This window comes from Scyliorhinus canicula, chromosome 1 (assembly GCF_902713615.1).
Source record: "Scyliorhinus canicula chromosome 1, sScyCan1.1, whole genome shotgun sequence".
In the NCBI taxonomy this organism is placed as follows: domain Eukaryota; kingdom Metazoa; phylum Chordata; class Chondrichthyes; order Carcharhiniformes; family Scyliorhinidae; genus Scyliorhinus; species Scyliorhinus canicula.
In genome coordinates, this window is record NC_052146.1 from 112,498,251 (window position 1) to 112,522,043 (window position 23,793).

Here is a 23,793-nt window from a genome sequence, read left to right on the forward strand (position 1 = left end):
CCCATCAACTTCGCCAACATATCCGTCACATAGGCCCTCGCATCCGATCCTTCACTGCCTTCAGGGAGGCCAACAATTCTGAGATTCTGCCTCCTGGACCTATTCCCTAGGTCCTCCAGCTTCTCCTGCATTCTTTTCTGGCAGTCGTTCATCATCCCGCCTTGCTTTCCAGCACGGTTATATACTCCTCGTGCTCGGTCAACTTTTGTTCGACCTCCTGGATCGCTCTCTCGTGGGTTTCCTGATTCTGAACTACTTGATCAATCAAAGCCTTAATTGGGTCCAGCGTGTTCTCCTTCAGCTTGGCAAAGCAATCTTCGAAAAACTTACCAGCTGCTCCGTTGACCACTGTACCGTCTCCCCGCGGCCCTTGCCCTCCGCCATGCTGTCCCGTGTTACCGGCTCTGCTTGCGTCTCCCTTATAGGACTTTGTCGTCTCACACGGCCACTTCTGATCCAATTCTCCACACACAGGAGGGGGATTTCTCCTTACTGTCTCACTCTTCACTGCTTTATCCCATAAAACCTGAAAAAAACTGGAGAAAAAGGTCCAAAAGTCCGTTACAGGCGGGAGCTCACAAATGTGCGTCCTACCCCTCCATGGCTGCTACCAGAAGTCGTGAGGGGAAGGGGTTAGAGCACCAAGGAGTAATTTCAATCCAGGAGTTTGGATTTCAAAATTCTCCGAGCCCGCACCGGGTCGGAGAATAGCCGGTGATGCCGGAAATTCCCGCCACACTGCTCTGCGCCGGGACGCGAGTCTCTGGTGACCGGAGAATCGCCACGATACGAGCGTGCGCAGTCGACGCGGCGCCGGTCGGGGCCCGGCGATTCTCCGCGGTCGACCGGCCAAGTTCCTGTTGAGTTCCGCCAGCGTGGTTCCAACCTGGTACCACCCGGCGGGAGCTTGGACCAGCAGCCGCAGTGGCCGTCCTGGTGGAGGAGCGGGGGGGAATCAGACACCGGGGAGGGAGGCCTGCATGATGGCCAGGCCCACGATCGGGGGCTACAGATCGGCGGGCGCGCGCGATCTGGAGGGGGCCTACCTCCTTCCGCACAGGCCTGCCGTGTCTCTACGCCATGCTGTACGGCGCCTGCGCAGAAACGGCCACCACGCGCAGGCGATAGCGTGGAAACGGCCACCACACACATGTGCAGATTCGCGCCGGCAGTGCAGGGCCAGGTATCGGTGCTGAAGCAGCGCGCAGCACTCCGGCGTCATGCTGGCCCCCTGTGGCCTACTGAATCACTGGGCCAAAAGGCCCGTTAACGCTGGCGTTTCCGGTGTTTAGGCCGGCGTCAACACTTAGCCGGGATTTTGGAGAATCCCGGCCCTGATTTTTATCCCTGGGATGGCTCCCAAATGCAAGCTTTCGATTCCGATTAACTGGTCAATTTGACATGAGGGATCTCTCAGTGACCAGTTCCACCTCTGACTGACCAGTAATCTCTGAATGGCCTTGTGATAATTACAGCTCCCATTGCTAATTAGGCCAAGATCAGCACAAACCGTTTGTTAAATGAATGCTTCATGTTTGTCTTCTGACTCCTTTTTATAACATGGTTTGAAAACAAAACAAGGCATTGAGTGAAGTGTGGTGCATAAGCTGCAGATGTCCTATTCCCACTTTCTGCTTTTTAATTATCTTTTGTCAGTTCGGATCAAAGCAAAAGAAAAAAGAGCTACTTCTCATTTCTCGATTGTAACCGCCTCGCAGATGAAAGGAAAAGGCTGAGTGGGTAAAAAATCATTGAGCTGATTATTACTGGAGTTTGTACATTTTCTCCAGTCACTGCTTTCTGAAGTGATTGCTTCATCAGCAGTTTGTGAATGACTAGAGCGCTCTGGGATGTTTCACAAGCTGAATATTACTACAATGTAAGAACATAAATAATGGGAGCATTCCATAGGGACCATCCAAAGATTAAAGAGCCTCTGAGAAGAAAAATTCTCCTCATCTTAGTCTGAAAATGTTATTTTTAAACTGCGTCCCCTAATTCTAGACTCACCCACATGGGGGAAAGCATCCACCTTGTCAAACCGACCGAGGACCTTTGTATGTTTTCATAAGATCACCTTCCATTCTTCTGAATCTCCACTGGATACAAGCCCAAACTATCCTTTGGGATGAGCAATTCTAAATATTAACAACCCTTTGAGTAAAGACATTTATTTTCATTTCAGTCTTTGACCCCTTATTGTGAGACTGTTCCCCCTCCACTCCCCGTTCTGGACTTGCCAGCAAATGGGCCCATGGAAACATCTGACAGCACAAGGTGCACAGGGAAGTGGAGCTGGAACCAAAAAATGCCAAACACAATGACACACACAGCACTCTGAATCCAACCATCGTGTATATTTATTTAACATCTTTAACAAAATAAAACATCCCAAGGTGTTTTATAGGGGCATTATAAATGTGACACCTAGCCACACTGGGAAATATGAGGGCAAATAACCAAAAGCTTGGTCAAAGAGGGGTTTTAAGGAGCATCTTAAAGGAGGAAAGTAAGGTGAAAGATGGACAGTTTTTGTGAGGGTATTCCAGGAAGCTGAAGGCATGGTTAGCATTGGTAAAGTGATTAAAATTAAGAATACTCAGTAGATCAAAATCACAGGAGTGCAGATATCTTGGAGGTTTCTGGGACTGGTGGGAATTATAGAGATCAGGAGGGGTGACTACATGGGGGAATTTGAAGGCAAGGTTGAACATTTTAAAATCAATATATTGCTTCACCAGGAGCCAATGTAGACCAGTGAGCACCGTGGTAACGTGTGAAGACTATGAGCAGCACAGTGGCCTAGTGGTTAGCACTGTTGCCTCACAACGCCGAGGTCCCAGGTTCGATCCCGGCTCTGGGTCACTGTTCGTGTGGAGTTTGCACAGTCTCCCCTTGTGTAGGCTGGGTGGATTGGCCACGCTAAATTGGCCCTTAATTGGAAAAAATGAATTGGGCACTCTAAATTAAAAAGATAATGTGTGAAGACTTAAGTGTGATTCAGGATTCAGGCAGTAGAGATTTGAATTAACTCAAGTTTATGGATGGTGGAATGTGGGAGACTGGCCAGGAGTCCATTAAAAGGAATAAAGTCCGGAGGTAACAAAGCATGGATGAGGATTTTAGCTGCAGAAGCATTCAATTAGGGATAGGGTTAGGTGATGTTTTAGAGGTGGAAATAAGCAGTTTTAATGATGGCATGGATATCTGATTGGAATTGATTTTGGTGTCAGATGTGACACCGGGGAGAGGGATAGGGTCAGTTGCTCTGGAGTGGAGTTTTCAACAGGACTAAAGACAATGGTCTTCCTAATATTTAATTGGAGGAAATTTCTGAGTGTCAGTCCATCAGTTTAGAAACAGTGGAAGAATTGAGAGAAGTGTTGGGTGTTGTCAGGGTACATATGGAAATTAATGTTGCTGAGGAGCACCATATAGATGACAAACAGAAGGAGGCCCGGCAGGTTACAAAAGGAAACTGTGCAGGAGCCTGACTTAGTCCCTGAATCAGCTCATCAGCTGCTGAAACCCTCATTCATGACTTTGTTACCTTTAGATTGGACTATTTATATGCACCCCTGGCTGGTCTCAAACTTGAGGTCATCCAAAATGCTGCTGCCCATGCCCTAACTCACTCTAACACCCTTTCGTTAATCATCCCTGTGCTCACTGCCCTACATCGGCTCCTGGTCAAGAAATGTATTGGATTTTAAAACTGTCATCCCTTTTAGGCCTAAACCCAAACTATCTCTGGAATCTCTTCCAGACCCACAACCCTCAAGGTGTCTACAATCCTCGAATTCCAGCCTCCTGTGCACTCCTATTTTTAATGGATCCACCAATGGTGGTTCTATCTTCCATTGCCTGGACCCAAAGCTCAGGAATACCTTCAGGACATCTCTCTGCCTCTCTACCTTCCTTTCTCCTTTCAAACATTGCTTCAAACCCACCTCTTTGAGTAAGCTTTTGGTCTTCTGACCCAATTCTCCTGATGTGGTAAAGTGTCATCATGCTCCTGCAAAGTGCTTTGGGTGAAACCTTAAAGGCACTATATAAATATGTGTTGTTGCTGTTATCGCGGTGCACAGAAGATTTTAACTTAATTGTACAAAGAGACAATGGGACAGAGAATGTAGGAAAATTAAAGGTATATTTCAGTAGCTTTTTAAGGGAACGAATGCAAGGGGCTGTTTAGCACAACGCTAAATTGCTGGCTTTGAAAGCAGACCAAGCAGGCCAGCAGCACAGTTCAATTCCCGTAACAGCCTCCCTGAACAGGCGCCGGAATGTGGAGACTAGGGGCTTTTCACAGTAACTTCATTTGAAGCCTACTCGTGACAATAAGCGATTTTCATTTTCATATAATCAGTGTCTCGTTTATGAGACCACCTGGGTTTAATGTGATATTTTTTCTGATCCAAAACACACCCGCATTCTTCATCAAAGACTTTGGGCGGGATTCTCCACCCCGCCACATTTCTGTTTCACCCCGTCGGTGGGATGCTCCGTTATGCCGGCTGGTCAATGGGGTTTCCCATTGTGGGGCAGCTCCACGCTGTCGGGAAACCCCTGGGCTGCCGGCAAAACGGAGCATCCCGCCGGCGGAGAATCCAGCCGTTTGTCCGACACCCTGGGCGGGATTCTCCGAGCCTCCGCGCCAAAATCAGACTGGGCGTGAGGGTGGAGAATGGGCTTCAAACCCGTGATCGGACCCGACACTGATCCCGCATATCTCCGGTAACCGGACAATCACCGCCAATCGAGTGTGCGCGTTAGACGCGGCCATTGAAAGATGCCCCCGCAGCGATTCCCCAGGTGCAGCTGGCCGAGTTGCCACCGGCGTGGTTCTCTCATGGTTCCACCTCGCGGACGCTCGCTGTGGACGCTGCGGACTCAGTCCGCGGCCACCCTGGTGGGGGGCTCCAGGACCTCCAGGATATTGATCAGGGGGCACCGATCCGAGGGCGCACGCGATCTGGGAGGGGACCTATCTTCCTGTTGTCACTCCGTGGTGTGGGTTAGCCATGTCATGCAGGACGGCCAACACAGGCCGCCGCCGTGCGCATGCGCGGACCCCCGGCCGGAAGTGCAGGAGCCAGAGCTGTGAGGATTACTCTGGGGCCCTACCAACCCCCTGGAAATTGCAGAATCACCATGGACTTACTCCAGGTAAGTCCAGAGTGATTCGCATGTATATTTTCGCAGGCGTGGGGACATAGCCCCTTTACTGGAAAATCCTACCCACAGAAGCACGACTCTGAATTCATACTGTCGCCATGGTATTTTGGACACCGTCTAAATTCTCCTTCTCACTTAAAAAAAGATCATTAACTTGTTTATTCTAGGAGAAGTTGGGAGAGGAGGTGGGGGCTGGAACATGGGATGAGGCCCTGCAGAGGGTGAATTCGTCCTCGTCCTGTGTGAGGTTAAGCCTCATCCAGTTCAAAGAGGTGCATAGGGCCCACATCACGCCAGCGAGGATGAGCAGGTTGTTTGAGCGGGTGGAAGATAGGTGTGGGCATATGTTCTGGGCGTATCCAAGATTGAGGAGGTTCTGTCAGGAGTACACGAATGTTATGTCCGAGGTTCTGGGTGTGAGGGTGGACCCGATGCCAGAGGTGTCAATATTTGGTGTGCCAGAAGACCCAGGAGTACAGGGGGATGGGGATGGGAAAGAGGGGCTGATGTATTGGCCTTTGCCTCCCTGATAGCCCTGAGACGGATATTGTTTTGTTGGCAGGACTCAAGGGGCAGCACGGTGGCACAGTGGTTAGCACTGCTGCCTCATGGCGCTGAAGTCCCAGGGTCGATCCTGGCTCTGGGTCACTGTCCGTGTGGAGTTTGCACATTCTCCCCGTGTTTGCGTGGATTCCGCCTCTACAACCCAAAGATGTGCAGGGTAGGTGGATTGGCCACGCTAAATTGGCCCTTAATTGGAAACAAAAATTGGGTACTATAAATTTAAAAAGAAAAAAAAAAAAGTTGGCAGGACTCCGAGCCGCCATAGGCAGGGGTATGGGTGAGTGACCTGGGCTGTAGGCAGGGGTATGGGTTAGTGACCTGGGCCGTAGGCAGGGGTATGGGTTAGTGACCTGGGCCGTAGGCAGGGGTATGGGTGAGTGACCTGGGCTGTAGGCAGGGGTATGGGTGAGTGACCTGGGCCGTAGGCAGGGGTATGGGTTAGTGACCTGGGCCGTAGGCAGGGGTATGGGTTAGTGACCTGGGCCGTAGGCAGGGGTATGGGTGAGTGACCTGGGCCGTAGGCAGGGTATGGGTAGTGACCTGGGCCGTAGGCAGGGGTATGGGTGAGTGACCTGGGCTGTAGGCAGGGGTATGGGTTAGTGACCTGGGCTGTAGGCTGGGGTGTGGGTGAGTGGGCTGTAGGCAGGGGTATGGGTTAGTGCCCTGAGCTGTAGGCAGGGGTATGGGTTAGTGACCTGGGCCGTAGGCAGGGGTATCAGTGAGTGACCTGGGCCGTAGGCAGGGGTGTGGGTTAGTGACCTGGGCCGTAGGCAGGGGTGAGTGACCTGGGCCGTAGGCAGGGGTATCAGTGAGTGACCTGGGCCGTAGGCAGGGGTATGGGTGAGTGGGCTGTAGGCAGGGGTATGGGTGAGTGACCTGGGCTGTAGGCAGGGGTATGGGTTAGTGACCTGGGCCGTAGGCAGGGGTATCAGTGAGTGACCTGGGCCGTAGGCAGGGGTATGGGTGAGTGACCTGGGCCGTAGGCAGGGGTATGGGTGAGTGACCTGGGCCGTAGGCAGGGGTATCAGTGAGTGACCTGGGCCGTAGGCAGGGGTATGGGTTAGTGACCTGGGCCGTAGGCAGGGGTATGGGTTAGTGGGCTGTAGGCAGGGGTATGGGCTAGTGACCTGGGCCGGAGGCAGGGGTATGGGTTAGTGACCTGGGCCATAGGCAGGGGTGTGGGTTAGTGACCTGGGCCATAGGCAGGGGTATGGGTTAGTGACCTGGGCTGTAGGCCGGGGTATGGGTTAGTGGGCTGTAGGCAGGGGTATGGGTGAGTGACCTGGGCCGTAGGCAGGGGTGTGGGTGAGTGACCTGGGCCATAGGCAGGGGTATCAGTGAGTGACCTGGGCCGTAGGCAGGGGTGTGGGTGAGTGACCTGGGCCGTAGGCAGGGGTGTGGGTGAGTGACCTGGGCCGTAGGCAGGGGTATGGGTGAGTGACCTGGGCCATAGGCAGGGGTTTGGGTGAGTGACCTGGGCTGTAGGCAGGGGTATGGGTTAGTGACCTGGGCCGTAGGTAGGGGTTTGGGTGAGTGACCTGGGCTGTAGGCAGGGGTATGGGTTAGTGACCTGGGCCGTAGGCAGGGGTGTGGGTGAGTGACCTGGGCCGTAGGCCGGGGTGTGGGTGAGTGACCTGGCAGAATTCCTGCGGTTGGAGAAGATCAAGTTCACTCTGCGAGGGTCAGTAGAAGGGTTCACCCAGAGATGGAAACCGTTCATTGATTTCTTGTAGCTGCAGCTGAGTGTCAGACCCCCTCAAAACTATCCTCCCCACGTCTAAAATTAAGATGGTGTCAGAGCAAACGCCCTCCCAAATATTCACCAGAGATAAAACAAACAAAACCAGGTTAAGAAATATCAAAGGAGACAAATGGGAATTAAAGAAGAATGGAATAAAATATGACAACTCAATGATTCATCTTCTGAAATATCTGAGAGAATCATGAATTTGAGATTTAAAAGTATGAAGAAATGTGAATAAAACGGATGGGAATGCTGAGACAAGTGAATCCAAGGTCAAAGGGAGCGACAAAAATTGAAAATAACTGAAAACAAATTATCATAGATCATAGAATTTACAGTGCAGAAGGAGGCCATTCGGCCCATCGAGTCTGCACCGGCTCTTGGAAGGAGCACCCTAGATTATCATAGAATTTACAGTGCAGAAGGAGGCCATTCGGCCCATCGAGTCTGCACCGGCTCCTGGAAAGAGCACCCCACCCAAGGTCAACACCTCCACCCTATCCCCATAACCCAGTAACCCCACCCAACACTAAGGGCAATTTTGGACACTAAGGACAATTTATCGTGGCCAATTCACCTAACCTGCACATCTTTGGACTGTGGGAGGAAACCGGAGCACCCGGAGGAAACCCACGCACACACGGGGAGGATGTGCAGACTCCGCACAGACAGTGACCCAAGCCGGAATCGAACCTGAGACCCTGGAACTGTGAAGCAATTGAGCTATCCACAATGCTACCGTGCTGCCCCTTTGTAAAAAGGGCAATGAAAGAAAGAGAAAAAAAATTAATAGCTGTGATAAATAATCACTAGGTCAGGGCAGAGGCTGGCAGTTAGTAATCTACACCCTGAAGGAATACATGTGACTCCTCCCTAATATCATTGGGTCCTACACTGGGAGTAGGTGATGGAATCCGAATGGGATGAATTATCCATAAATGTCTCAATAGCGATGCATTTAAGGTGACCTAGGCCAGCATAAGGAGACGAATGGGAGGGCTACGCTGAGAGATTTAGATGAGCAAAGACAGGAGAAGGCTTGTGTGGAGCATAACAGCTGACATCGATTGGTTGGACTGAATGGTCTGTTTCTGTGCTGCATATAACAGCATTCTGTGCGGTTAAATAAGTTAAGAGCCCATGGTGTTAAGGGTAAGATCCTGGCATGGATAGAGGATTGGCTGGCTGGCAGAAGGCTAGAGAGTAGGGATAAAGGGATCTTTTTCAGGATGGCAAGCCGGTGACTAGTGGTGTGCCTCAGGGGTCTGTGCTGGGACCACAGCTTTTCACAATATACATTAATGATCTGGAAGAAGGAACTGAAGGCACTGTTGCTAAGTTTGCAGATGATACAAAGATCTGTAGAGGGACCAGGTAGTATTGAGGAAGCAAGGGGCTGCAGAATGACTTGGACAGGCTAGGAGAGTGGGCAATGAAGTGGCAAATGAAATACAATGTGGAAAAGTGTGAGGTTATGCACTTTGGAAGGAGGAATTCAGGCACAGACTATTTTCTAAATGGGGAAATGCTTAGGAAATCAGAAGCACAAAGGGACTTGGGAGTCCTTGTTCACGATTCTCTTAAGGTTAATGTGCAGGTTCAGTCGGCTGTTAAGAAGGCAAATGCAATGTTAGCATTCATGTCGAGAGGGCTAGAATACAAGATCAGGGATGTACTACTGAGGCTGTATAAGGCTCTGGTCAGACCCCCATTTGGAGTATTGTGAGCAGTTTTGGGCCGCGTATCTAAGGAAGGATGTGCTGGCCTTGGAAAGGGACCAGAGGAGGTTCACAAGAACGATCCCTGGAATGAAGAACTTGTCGTATGAGGAACGGTTGAGGACTCTGGGTCTGTACTCGTTGGAGTTTAGAAGGATGAGGGGAGATCTTATTGAAACTTACAGGATACTGCAAGACCTGGATAGTGTGGGCGTGGAGAGGATGTTTCCACTTGTAGGAAAAACTAGAATCAGAGGACACCATCTCAGACTGAAGGGACGATCATTTAAAACAGAGATAAGGACGAATTTCTTCAGCCGGAGGGTGGTGAATCTGTGGAACTCTTTGCCCCAGAAGGCTGTGGAGGCCAAATCACTGAGTGTCTTTAAGACTGAGATAGATTAATAAGGGGATCAGGGGTTATGGGGAGAAGGCAGGAGAATGGGGATGAGAAAATATCAGCCATGATTGAATGGAAGAGCAGACTTGATGGGCCGAGTGGCCTAATTCTGTTCCTATGTCTCCTGGCTTTATGGTCTTAAATCCTATGAATGCAAGAGGTTGTCACCTGAATTGGCAATGAGGGCCATTGTGGAACAATGGAAGGTATAAGTCTGCCTTGTCATGCTTTCCCTCCCAATTTCTCCAGCCACTATTGTGTACAATAGACACAATACAGCATCAATAATCGGGAGCTGTGAGCTTCTTCATCCCTCTGCTTTTGATTCATTAACTTTGGCGGGCCGCATGCGGCCCGCGGGCCGTAGTTTGCCCACCCCTGATCTAGAGACTTTGCCTTTTTCAGTAGTGGATGTAGCCTGGTGGATATACTCTGACTGGATAGAGCTGGTGGATATCTTGCTGAATATAGCCTGGTGGATATACTCTGACTGGTTGATTTTCCTGTATTCTACCTGGGGTCTAGCAGTGTATTTTGTCTGGTAGACATCTATCAGGCAGATGTTGTCTGCCTGTATGAAAAGTAGGATATGTGGGGTTGAGGGATAGAATGAGAAAGTGGATAGGTTGAATTGAGTAATGGACTGAGTAGGTGGGTAAGTGGGATTGAGGGATGTATTGGTGGATAGTTGAAGAATATGATGAATTGCAAAGATGCCAGAAGACGACACGCATGGCTGGCACACACAATTACTGTCAAAGTCTTTCCCTCCCTCAATTTGCTTGTCACTACCTTTTGCTCGTTGTCTGCACAAAGTGCAGTTAGGTGCTGACTGAACCACCTCCTAATGCAGCACCCCTTTCATCACACCAGGGCTCGAATGGGTTTTGGCTGCAAAACCTCCCTAGTAGCTTGACCACACCCTCTTGTTTCCAGCCTACATGTTCTCTTCAGCAGTTCTAAGCCTCAGGCAACTTCAGAAAAGCTGAGCCAGGGAAGTGGGTTGGAAATTTTCAGAAATGGGAGGAGAAGGGGATTAAGACACTAAAAGATTTGTTTCATGGGGGTCGGTTTGCAGGATTGGAGGAGCTGGAAGCAAAGTATGGGCTGGAGCAGAGGGAAATGTTTAGATACATGCAGGTTCGAGATTTTGCCAGAAAGGAGATACAGAGCTTCCCGGGGGAGCCGGCCTCCACATTGCTGGAGGAGGTGCTGACGACAGGGGGGCTGGAGAAGGGGGTGGTGTCGGCGGTTTAAGGAGCTATTTTGGAAGAACATATAGAATATAGAAAATACAGCACGGAACAGGCCCTTTGGGCCACGATGTTGTACCGAACATTTGTCCTAGATTAAGAACAAATCAATCAACTCCCCAACATTCTACCCTAATCCAAGTACCTATCCAATAGCCGCTTGAAGGTCCCTAACTTTTCCGACTCAACTACTACCACAGGCAGTGCATTCCATGCCCCCACTACTCTTTGGGTAAAGAACCTACCTCTGACATCCCCTCTATATCTTCCACCATTCACCTTAAATTTATGTCCCCTTGTAATGGTTTGTTCCACCCGGGGAAAAGTCTCTGACTGTCTACTCTATCTATTCCCCTGATCATCTTATAAACCTATATCAAGTTGCCTCTCATCCTTCTCTGTTCTAATGAGAAAAGGCCTAGCACCCTCAACCATTCCTCGTAAGACCTACTCTCCATTCCAGGCAACATCCTAAAGGAGAAGGCACCACTGGAAGGGATCAAAGCAAAGTGGGAGGAAGAGTTGGGAGAGGATATGGAGGAGGGGTTGTGGTGTGAGGTGCTCCGGAGAGTGAATTGCCTCCACCTCATGCGCGAGGTTGGGGCTGATACAGCTGAAGGTGGTATATAGGGCACACCTCACAAGGGCGAGGATGAGCCGATTGTTTAAAGGCGGAGAAGATGTGTGTGAACGTTGCGAGGGGGGAGGGGTGGCCGTGCAAATCACGTTCATATGTTTTGATCCTGTCTGAAGCTGGAGGATTACTGAAAGGAGGTTTTTAGGGTCATCTCTAAAGTATTGCATGTGAAACTGGACCCGGGCCCCCGGGAGGCCATATTCAGGGTGTTGGACCAGCCGGGGTTGGAAACGGGTGCGGAGGCAGATATCATAGCCATCGCCTCGTTGATCACCCAAAGGCTGATCCTGATGGGATGGAGAGCAGCCTCTCCACCCTGTGCCTTGGCATGGCGGGGGGGGGACCTGTTGGAATTCTTGACTCTTGAGAAGGTTAAGTTTGAACTGAGGGGAAGGCTGGAGGGGTTCTACAATTCATGGGCATTATTCATTATGCACTTTCAAGAACTGGATAACATCGAACATTAGTTGGGGGGGTGGTGGTTGGGAGGGTTGGAGGGAGGGGGGCGGTGTGTGTTAATGGTGACTATGGGTGATTCCTGATTCCTTTTTGTCATTTGTTTGTGTGAACATGCGGGTTAATGTTTGGGGTTTGGTGGGAGGATGGGATTGTTGTTATTGATATGGGGATTGACATCATATTTGTTACTGATTATTGTTTATTGATGGTGGGTGCAAATCTGGGAGAAAATGTGAAAAAGGAGGAGAATAAAAATATTTTAAAATAAATAAATAAATATACAGGGATTAAAAAAAACTTCAGAAAAGCTGCAATTTTGCAGTTTTTTAGTCCCAAAATCTTTTTTGCCCCTCGTCTCTGTGCAATCACTTACCATCAAGTGACAGCAATCCTTTAATCTTGCCCCACTCGTATGGTATGCTGTCCTAAAGTGTCTAAGCCCTTTGAGACACTGGCGGGCACAATAGTGGCTGTAGCATCTACGAATGCATCGCTAATCCCTATGGTCTCGGCACTAAATATACCCCGTTCAAAAGCTGGCCTCAATACACAGCAGTATGATCAGATGGCAGAGCACGACAGAGCATTAATAATCCCACGTTTTATTATCTCTAGGATGTTATGACACGCTGGGCTAGTCTACAACACAAGTGAATTAACCAATAATTCTTATAAAAATACCCCAAATCTTTGGCCCAGATAGAGTATAATTACAGTCACCAGGTTTGTAAGTTTAAACACAATTACTGTTTATTCATAACAAGAAAAAATATGAAATACACAGTAAATACAGCTGCTTAACATCAAGCTAATACCTGACTCCCCCCCCTTTAATTGCCCCACCCTCTACCTGCACAAGACAGACAAACACAGACGGGTGGAAAGGGCTAAAAATAATAAGGATTAAGGTCAAAAGATAAGAGTCTTTGCTTCAGAGGATGAGTTCCTTCACAGTATGAGCCTGATTAAGTTTCTGGCCTACAGCCCGTAATTATCTTCCTTGCAGTTATGATAATAATAATCTTTATTGTCACAAGTAGGCTTACATTAACTCTGCAGTGAAGTTACTGTGAAAAGCCCCTAGTCATCACATTACGGCACCTGTTCGGGTACACAGAGGGAGAATTCAGAATATCCAATTCACCTAACAACACGTCTTTCGGGACTTTTGGGAGGAAACTGGAGCACCCATAGGAAACCCACACAGACATGGGGACAACATGCAGACTTCACACAGACAGTGACCCAAGTCGGGAATTGAACCTGCGACCCTGGAGATGTGAAGCAATTGTGCTACCGTGCTGCTCACAGTAATATATTACATCTTTTCCAGGAAAGCTTCAGACTAGCCTCTTCTGCAGAGAGGGTTATCAGATACTGGTCTCTGCTTGCATCAGCCTTGTCTGCAGAAAGAGAGTTGGTTCCCACAGTGACCTTTTGGTGAGAATTCGCTGGTTATTTCTGAAGAAAACAGAATGGGAAGAGAGAGCATTTCTCCCTTAGCTGTCAGAAACCAAAATCTCTCCAGATCTCTGAACTATTTAATTGGGAACAGAATCAATCACAATCTGTTATCAGGCAGTGCACTGCCCTTTTGGGTCAGTTCATTGGCCATTAGCCACAGCAATCAGTCCGAGACATCACTGATCTCTTGTGCTGTTGCAATCCTCTGTTTGAAGTAAAGGCACAGGTCACTATGCCTTAAAGTCACAGGTCCAGTAAACATCAGTGGATCAAAAATGTAACAGCAAAGGCAGCACGGTGGTCAAGTGGTTAGCACTGCTGCCTCATGGCCGCTGAGGACCTGGGTTTGATTCCAGCCTCGGGTCACTGTCCATGTGGAGTTTGCACATTCTCCCCATGTTTGCGTGTGTCCCACCCCTACAATCAAAGATGTTCAGGATAGGTGGATTGGCCACGCTAAATTGCCCCTTAATTGGAAAAAAAATAATTGGGTACTCTAAATTTTAAAAAAATAAAAGAAAGGGGAAATAAGCGGATAAACAGGGAACAAACATGAGGGACCTTTACAAGGAAGATTAGCAGGAAGAGAGAGGAGGTAGCCTAATGCATGCTGTTGGAGAGCTGCATAGTTGACTGCAGCAAAGCAGATTGTACTCTTGCCTCTGATATCAGAGGCTGTGTGTGCGTGTAGATTCATGGAATCATTCAGAAAAAAGCCATTCAGCCCATTAAGTCTGCACCAACTCTTTCAAACAGCAGAGCACAAAATTCAGGCTCCAATGCAATACTGAGGGAAGTACTGCATTGTTCAGAGGTGTTGCCTCAGGTGAGATGTTAAACTGAGACTGCTTGGGTGGATGTAAAAAAAATAATCCCATTGTCCTATTTTAAAGAGAACAGGGGGGTTCTCCTTGGTGTCCTAGACCAATATTTATTCCTCACACAACATCAATAAAACAGACTATCTGGTCATTTACCACATTCCTGTTTGTGGGATCTTTGTGCAAATTGGCTGTAGCATTTTCTATCTTATTGCAGTGACCACTGCAAACATACTTTAATCGCTGCAAATTGCTTCGGGACAACCTGAGGTAATGAAAGGTACTATAGAAATGCAATACATAATGTGGAGAACTAACTATATTCTTCCCTTCTGTAGTGTCACCTCAGAAAGATTGTTATGTATAATGTTGCGTGACTAGTAGGAATAAAATGAACATGCCAATTACCAGCGTGTATGTGGCAGGAGGTGTTAATGCGTTTTAAATCACACTTTTTATTGAGCCAGTTTTATTGCTGGCACAATTAAATGAATGACAGACTTAACTTTTCTCTTGATCACATCCTGTTCCATTTATAACACACCATAATCTCTCCTCAAACATGTTTCCATCTGATTCACTGCATTACAATCAGGACAAGCACCTTGCTCTCTTTGCTGTCTGGTGCTAAAGCCCTCTTGTGGGACCTGATACATCAGCCCAGCATTATATTGTGTGAGATACAGGAACAGGTACTAGACCTAGTTAGAGGCCCAAAAGCCGAGACAGGTCTGTAGATAGCAGACAAGTGACAGAGAAAAATACAGGAGCAGAGACTGGGGAGGCCAAGGAGCAAGAGGCAGGAATGCAGACGTATCACAGCATCATCGTAGCCTGGAATATTGTGGTGCTAGTCCTGCCCCTCCTTCAACCGTGTCTCTGTGATAGCAATAATATTATACTCCCTTGTGTTTAGCAGATTGAGAGGTGATCATATTGAAAGATGTAAAATTCTGAGGAGGCTTGACAATGTCAACGCTGCAAGAATGTTTCCCCTCATGGGGAAATCTAGAACTAGGAGTCACAGTTTCAGAATAAGTCTCCCATTTCAGACGGAGATTCTGAGGAATTTCTTATCTCAGAGGGTCAATAATCTTTGGAATTCTCTATCACAGAGAGCAGTAAGATTGGGTCATTGAATATATTCAAGGCTTAGTTAGGCAGATTTTTGATGTACAAAAGAATCTATGAGACACAGGCAAGAAAGTGAAGTTCAGACTACAGTCAGATCAACCAAGATATTACTGAATGGTGGAATGGGTTATAGGTCCTACGGTCTTCTTCCACTCTTGTTTGTTGCTATGGCTTCCTTAAGACTGTGTACTGTGCCTGCTCAACCTTCCAGGGTTAGTTGCACTCAGGCACAGAAAGCCTCTTCCTCCTCATAACAGGTCAATTGAAATTCAGTTGTGCCCCATTAGAATGAATCACATTCATTCACTTATCTGAAATTGGCTTGCTTGTTCCGAAGTGCTCTCCTCAAGGTACACTGACTTCCTCTTGTCTATTCTCCTTACAGGTTCTGGTTGGACCCTGAGTGTCTACAACATGCGGACTCCAGCTCCAATGATCATCGGGATTGTCAGTGCTCCTGTTGGGCTGGTCTTGGTGTTTGTGGCTGTGTTAACCCCGCAGTGGCGCCAAGGGCCCATTAACTTGGGGAAAAATACAGCCGTGAAGTCTGATGGTTTGTGGGAGTCGTGCCTGGAACTGCAAGACACTAAACAGTGCTGGCCGGTGACCACAGTGTATCAGCGAGACGAGATTGTGCAGTGGTCCAGGGCCCTCATGCTGAGCTCCCTCCTGGTGTGTGGAATGGGGATCATTGTGGCCAGTGTAGGCATACGCTGCTGGATGGACTTCCCACTTCGAAATGTAGCAGGGGCCAGTGGAGTCGTCATTATCCTGGCTGGATCTCTGTGCATCACCCCACTTACTCTCTACATGACTTCCATGCAAGAAATCAGTCCCGACACTCACACCCAGTACCAAAGTGGGAGCTCGCTGTACTTTGGCTGGGCAGGAAGTTGCATTGAGATCTTTGGAGGAATAGCCCTTGCCTTGAGTTTCACCTGTCCAACGTTTGAGAGATGTAGACAGTCAGGACAAAATGCCAAAAGACCAAATGAGGTTGATTACTAGATCAAACCATTGGGCACCAGCCTTCTTTGTCCATTTCTAAAATGCTACTTTACATTAAAGATACATTAAATGTTTGTCCCATCCAACTGTGTGTGACATCCTCATTTAGTTCATAGCACCAGTATCCTACCTAGCTGGGTATTAATTGTGACTGGATGGGTTTACCAATCCTCCACGGTTGTCCTGGATTCTCCAGGAATTAAAAAAATGATTTCTGGAGAACAAAAACCCAGGATAAAAATCATTTTGCATTCAAAAAATAGCTTTCTTTCAACACTTCTGTTTGTTAACCATAAAAATGTTGGCAATGGATAGGAAAGTTTGATGGACTGGCAGGCAAGGATCATGCAATCGGTAATGAAGTGGTGCATTATGAGAGTAGTCAATGGGAGAAGCATAGGGCCAGATAATAAAGGGAATGAACCTTCTGGAATGCATCCAACTAAGTTGGCAATCCCAGTGACTCAGCCAGTCCCGGTCATTATTCAGTCAGTAAGTGAAGTGCACAGAAACTGATTCTAAGCATAGCTGCTAACACCTTTTATCGTGAATGAATTAGGCACTGCAGCATTTTCTTGAGCCAGATATTAACACTGTTGGCTGCCTCAATGTTTATTGGCTGAACTTTCAACTGAAAGCAGGAAGTACATTCAACAAAAGCAGGAAGTACATTCAACTGAAAGCAGGAAGTACATTGAACCAGCTGGTCTCATTTGCGGAATATGTTACACCATAACAATTGGCTTCAGGCTTAAGGAGGGGAAAATTCAAATTCTGTTTTTTTTTATTTTCTCAAAACTCATTGACTTGCATTGCATTACAGTGCAAATCTGACATTACCTCAGGCGCATTAGTGTTCACTTACTGTTACTTACAATTATTATACATGTTAGATTTACAATCTACGTTCATGTTTCATGTCAAACATTCTCCGGTACATATGGATTCCAACCCTTTTGTCCACTATGGCAGAAGGGCCTTAGACTGAGACTTTTCCCCATTGAGTCTTTGTGGTAACTGCCCAAGTTTTAGTGTGTCCCTCAACACATTGTCCCGGATCTTAGAATGTACCAGCCTGCGACACTCAGTCACACTGGAAGAACATCAGGTTTTATGGAAGCCAAAGAGCATCTTTCACCCAGCTGCTGGTCCTCTATAAACAGTTGGTGTTTGTCTTGGTGTGCTTCCCTGGAATAGTCCAAAGAGCATAGAGTTATGGAGCTGCTTGGGATGAGGCTTAACACAAACCATTGTATCTCTTTCTAAACCTTTTTCTGTTCCATTTTTAGTTGTTCCGTCATTGCCTATCTCTGATCTCTGCTGTAGAGCCTGGGTGTTAGGTGATGGTCGGGTCGAGCTTAATTCTGATACCCGCCACAAGCCAAGGTGAGGGAATATCCTAGTTCCACTGAACTGTGAAGGGAGTGTTGCAACTTCTGCTGAGCTGAACCTTTGGGGTGGGGGCCCTTTGACTCACTGCAGACACTTTCATAATCAACATTTTAAAAAATCTTCATCAGTTCTCCAATGCAAATTCCTTCTCTGTGCTTTGGTGGAAAGAGGAAATATCAGTATGGGATGTGGAACTGAGTGCGGTCCCTACTGGGAGTTGGACTGCTCTCTGTCGTGTATTCCCTGCTGCATCACTACTTCATTCATCACCATTCCTGCCTACCAAACCCTTGTGCATCATGATCGCTGGACAATAATCACCTTTGCTAAGGCAATCTGCCATTCAATTTCATATTGGCATCAATTGGTCTTTCCATTTGCTATTGGCTCCCATTAATTTAGCTAAACATCATTCCAAAACTTAATAAAGATTCCTGCAGCTCCAGGCAAGGCTCTTTCTCACACTGTAAAGCAAACAGACCACACTATTCCAGCATCAGTCAGTCAAACTAAAACCGCTGATAGAACAGCTTGTGACAGCACTTGCTGAATCTGCCATCTAAAAATGTTTGTTAAAACCTCTGCTGCAGCAATTCAAATGGAAAATGCTGAGAAAGTGGAACAGTGAAAGCCTAGGAAGACCACCATGAGGTTTTCAAATTTCTGAAAGATTTTGAGAGGGTAAATAGTGAAAGAACATTTAATGAATAAGTAATGGAGCCACAAACTGAGGATTATCACGTGAACAACAGAGGGGAAGTTAGAAGAAATATTTTCACACAGAACATTCGTGGAACAAGGAAATATTCTGTGACAAGGGACTACGGAAACAGAAACTGGAACATTATTTAAAAGGACATTGGATAAATGTTTGAAAAGGAAGAATATAAAGAAAAGGTGGTTTTGAGTAAAGAGCTCCAGTTGGAAAGCTAGCACCAGCATAGATCGAAGAGCTGAATATTGGTATAGTGGTATTGTCACTGGGCTAGCATTCCAGAGACCCAGGGTAATTTTCCGGGGATTTAGGTTCGAATCTCACTACGGCAGATGATGAAATTTGAATTGAATAAAAATGTGGGATTAAAAGCCTAGGAATGGCCATGTTGATTGTGGTAAAAACCCATCTGGTTCACTAATGTCCTTTAAGGTAGGAAATCTGCTGTCCTTCTCTGGTCTGGCCTACATGTGACTCCAGATCCACAGCAATGTGGTTGACTCTTAAATGAAATTAGGGATAGGCAATAAATGTTGGCTCAGCCAGCAATGCCAATGTCCCATGAAATAATTTAGAAAATTATGTTATTTTACAAAAACACCAATAACAGATCTCAAGGAATTTCACAGGAGCATTTTAAACCAAGTATAATCTCGAGCCACATAAGGAGGTATTCGGTCAGATGACCGAAGATTTGGTCAAAGAGGTAGATATGAATGAGTGTCTTAATGGAGGAAAATGAGGTGGAGAGATTTGGGAAGGAAATTCTTGAGTTTAGGGTCGAGGCAGCTATGGCATGGGGAAAGGGGAAAAGTTGCTCAAAATGGAATGAGCGCATGACCGAGGTGGGGGGATTAGGGTTTCTCAAGAGGGAAGGGGTACACAGAGACTTATGACTGGGCAAGGTGAGTCCTAATGGAAGTGGGGTGATGGGTGTCAGTCATAATCCTGGGATTGAGGCCAAATGGACGTGGTGACAGATTAAAGGCAGTTCTGGGCTCTATGGATCACATTGTTGGGGTGAGAGGTTAAAAGTTATGCATAGTACACACAACGTTGTCCTGGTCCAGGGAGGAGCATGGTCTGTCTTCCCAATGGGGTTGTGCACAGCATGGTTTGCAGGGTATTGTCAATGCCTCACACATGGTGGTGCTGAGGGTAGCTGGTTCAATTTTGGGATGCAGGTGAAATAGTAATGGTCAGGGGAGGCATCTGCAGCCTGTAAACAGGAAAAACATAATACAAGGAGTGTAGCCGAAGTGTAGCTAGCCTCTCTATGTCACTCTGCAGACAATCTCAAGATGGGCAGGGGTGAAGTCCATGTGGGGCATGGGGACATCCACTGTCTTGTCAGGGGTAAGGCTGAGATGCCAACAACAATCACAGTGAGCTGCAGGGATATGGGGGGAGGCTGGAGAGTCACTACAGGGAGGTCTACATGCACGTCATGGGGCTTCAGGGGGGTGAGAATGGTGACAGTGGAAGGGTTAAAACTGGTCTGGAAGTACAGCACCATGATGTTAAGACCCCGAATCAATGATGCAGCTTAATAAATAAAATTTGAAAAAAATCACGGGAGGGGGCTGAGGCAGTATGGGAGGAATCCATGACTTGACTCCCGGGTCCTTTCAAGGGACAACCTCATACTTATCCGAATTTCCACATGGAGATGAAAATTGGGTGTCCACCAGAACCAGAAACATCGATCCCAAAAAAGCCGGATGCGATTCTCCACAGAATGGAGAATCGGTGCCATTTGCGCCGGCGCGGTCGGCGCATCACTGGCCGGGAGACACTCTACGGAATCCCCCCTGGCGATTCGCCACCCGGGATGGGCCGTGCGGCCGTACCAAAAAAGCCGAGTCCTGCCGGCGCCGTTCTAACCTGGTCTTACTTGGCGTGGAAGGTTCCGGGGGTGGCCTGTGGGGGGGAGGGTGGGTCTGACCCTGGGGAGGCCTTCGCTGTGGCCTGGCCCGCGATCGGGGCCCACCGATCGGCAGGCCGGCCTCTCGGGCTGGGGGCCTCCTTTGTTCCGCGCCGGCCCATAGGCACAGTAGCCCTATGCCCTGTTGTGTTGGGGCCGGCGCGGAGAAGGGAGACACCGCCGGTCCCACTGCGTATGCGTACGTTGGCGCTGGTGCCACAGCGCATGTGTGGACCCTACAGTGCCCATCTGACGCCGGGATCGGCAGCTGGAGTGGCGAGGGTTGCTCCAGTGCCATGCCGGTCCCCTGTAGGGGCCAGAATTGCTGATCCCGAGGCCAGGTTGACACCGTCGGGAAACGCGACGGCATTTACGACGGCGTCAACACTTAGCCTCAGGTTCAGAGAATCCCGCCCATGGTTTCAGGATGGTCACGACTGGGAGTTAAATATCCAGGCATATCAGGCTATTCGGAAGGATAGACAGGGAGGTAAGGGAAGTTGTGTTGCACTGATATTTAAGGATGACATCAGGGCGGTAGTGCGAGATGATATAGGTTCTGTAGAGAAAAAGTTTGAATCCATTTGGGTGGAAATTAGAAATAGCAAGGAGAAATGGTCACTGATCGGCATCGTCTATGGACTACCAAATAATAACATCACAGTGGGACAGGCAATAAATAAAGAAATAACTGATGCATGTAAAAATGGTACGGCAATTACCATGGGGGATTTTAATCGCCATGTTGATTGGTCAAATCGTGTCGGTCAGGGCAGCCTTGAGGAGGAGTTCATAGAATGTATTCGCGATCGTTTTTCCAAACAGTATGTAATGGAACCTACGAAGGATCAAGCTATCCTAGATCTGGTCCTGTGTAATGAGACAGGAATAATTAATGATCTTATAGTTAGGGATCATCTCGGAAGGAGCGACCATAGTACGGTTGAATTTAAAATACAGATGGAGTATGAGAAGGTAAAATCCAATACCAGTGTCTTGTGCTTAAACAAAGGAGGAGACTAGAATGGGGTGAGGGAGGAGTTGGCTAGGATAGATTGGCAGCAAAGACTTTGTGGTGGAATTGAGGAACAGTGGAGGACTTTCAAAGAGATTTTTCACAGTGCTCAGAAAAAGTACATAAAGTGAAAAGGAAGGACTGGAGGAAAAAGGATAATCAGCCATGGATACCTGAGGAAATAAAGGAGGGTGTCAAATTGAATGAAAAGGCATACAAAGTGACAAAGATTAATGGGAAACTGGAGAATTGGGAAATCTTAAAAGGTTAACAGAAAGCCACGAAAAAAGCTATAAGGAAAAGTAAGATAGATTATGAGAGTAAACGAGCTCAGAATATAAAAACAGATAGCACAAGTTGCTACAAATATAGAAAATGAAAATGTGTAGCTAATGTAAACATTGGTCCTTTAGAAGATGGGAAGGGGGATTTAAGAATGGGAAATGAGGAAATGGTTGAGGCATTGAACAGGTATTTTTTGTCGGTCTTTGCTGGACTCTGGGGAGGTTCCGACAGATTGGAAAACAGAAAATCTAATGTCACTGTTTAAAAAAGGAGGTGGGCAAAATGTGGGTAACTATAGGCCGGTTACCTTAACTTCTGTAGTGGGGAAAATGCTTGACTCTGTCGTTAAGGAAGAAATAGCGAGACACCTGGATAGAAATTGTCCCATTGGTCAGACACAGCATGGATTCATGAAAGGCAGCTCATGTTTGACTAATTTAGTGGAATTCTTTGAGCACATTACAAGTGCGGTGGATAATGGGAAACCGGTGGATGTGGTGTATCTGGATTTTCAGAAGGCATTCAACAAGGTGCTGCACAAGAGGCTGCTGCTTAAGATAAATATTAAGAAGGCAAAGGGAATTTTGTCCTTCATTGCTAGAGGGATGGAATTTAAAAGGAGGGAGGTTATGTTGCAGCTGTATAGGGTGCTGGTGAGGCCACACCTGGAGTATTGTGTACAGTTTTGGTCTCCTTACATGAGAAAGGATGTACTGGCACTGGAGGGTGTGCAGAGGAGATTCACTAGGTTGATTCCGGAGTTGAGAGGATTGGCTTATGAGGAGAGGTTGAGTAGACTGGGACCATACTCATTGGAATTTAGACGAATGAGGGGGGGGGGATCTTTTGGAAACATGTAAAATTATGAAGGAAATAGACAGGATAGAAGCAGGGCGATTGTTTCCATTGGTGGGTGAAACTAGAACTAAGGGGCATAGCCTCAAAATAAGGAGGAGCAGATTGAGGACTGAGTTGAGGAGGAACATCTTCACCCAAAGGGTCATGAATCTGTGGAATTCCCTACACAGTGAAGCAGTTGAGGCTACCTCGGTAAATGTTTTTAAGGCAAAGGTAGATAGATTTTTGAACAGTAAAGGAATAAAAGGTTATAGTGAGTGGGCGGGTAAGTGGAGCTTAGTCCACCAAAAGATCAGCCATGATCTTATTGAATGGCGGAACAGGCTCGAGGGGCCAGATGGCCTACTCCTGCTCCTAGTTCTTATGTTTTTTTAAAATATTTTTTTATTCTCCTCCTTTTTCTGAAAACAATGGCTTCAGTCTTCTCAATATTCAGTTGGAAGAAGTTGCTTTTCATCCAGTACTGAATGTTGGGTGAACAGTCTGCCAGTTAGAGGCAGTGGAGGGGGAGAGAGGTGATAGTGAGGTAAAACTGGGTGTCATCAGTGTACATGTGAAAATTGATTATGTTTGGATGATTAAACCAAGGGGTAACATGTAGATGAGAAATGGAAGATGCCATGGATAGATTCTTGGGGGACACCACAAGAATGGTTCGGGAAATGGGCAGAGAAGCTATTTATGGCTGCATTTAAATAGATAAGAATCAAACCAGGCATGTGCAGTTCCACCCAGCTGGTCGACGGTGGAGGAGGATGGTGTGGTCAACAGTGTCAAAGGCTGCAGACAGGTTGAGAAGGAAGAGGAATAACTTTGCCTCTGTTGCAGTCACATAGGATGTTATTTGTGACTTTGATAAGAGCCATTTTGGCATATAGTTAGATTAGAGCAGGGGTTCGGTGGTAGGATGGTGTTGCTAGGGGGGGAGGGGGGGAAGTTGTTCTGCTGACGAGGATGGAAATTGGACATGGCAACAGTGAGGAGGTCATGGGTAGAGCCGGTGAAGGGGTGGGCCAGAGGAAGTGCGACACATGGCTGGGGGGCTGGCCAAGGAAAGGGAATGGCCAATCGGCAAAGGGGGGGGGGGGGGCGAAGTGCCCCCCAACCAGGCTGATCACCTGGAATGTTAGAGGGTTAAACGGGCCAGTGAAGAGGACGCTTGTGTTAGCGCATTTGTGGGTTCTGAAGGCGGACATAGTCTTGTTGCAGGAGACGCACCTGAAA

At 47.5% G+C, this 23,793-nt stretch overlaps 1 protein-coding gene across 2 annotated transcripts in view; it reads left to right on the forward strand.

Moving 5' to 3' along the window:
• The window catches only part of cldn23l (claudin 23-like), a 33,665-nt gene extending 17,199 nt beyond the window's left edge, over window positions 1–16,466 (forward strand). For both annotated transcript variants that reach the window (XM_038818555.1, XM_038818564.1), the window contains one exon: window positions 15,758–16,466. In XM_038818555.1, coding sequence (XP_038674483.1) covers window positions 15,758–16,380 — 623 coding nt within the window. In that variant the 3' untranslated portion in view covers window positions 16,381–16,466. The remainder of the gene's footprint in view (window positions 1–15,757) is intronic.
• The last annotated feature ends 7,327 nt before the right edge of the window (window positions 16,467–23,793 follow it).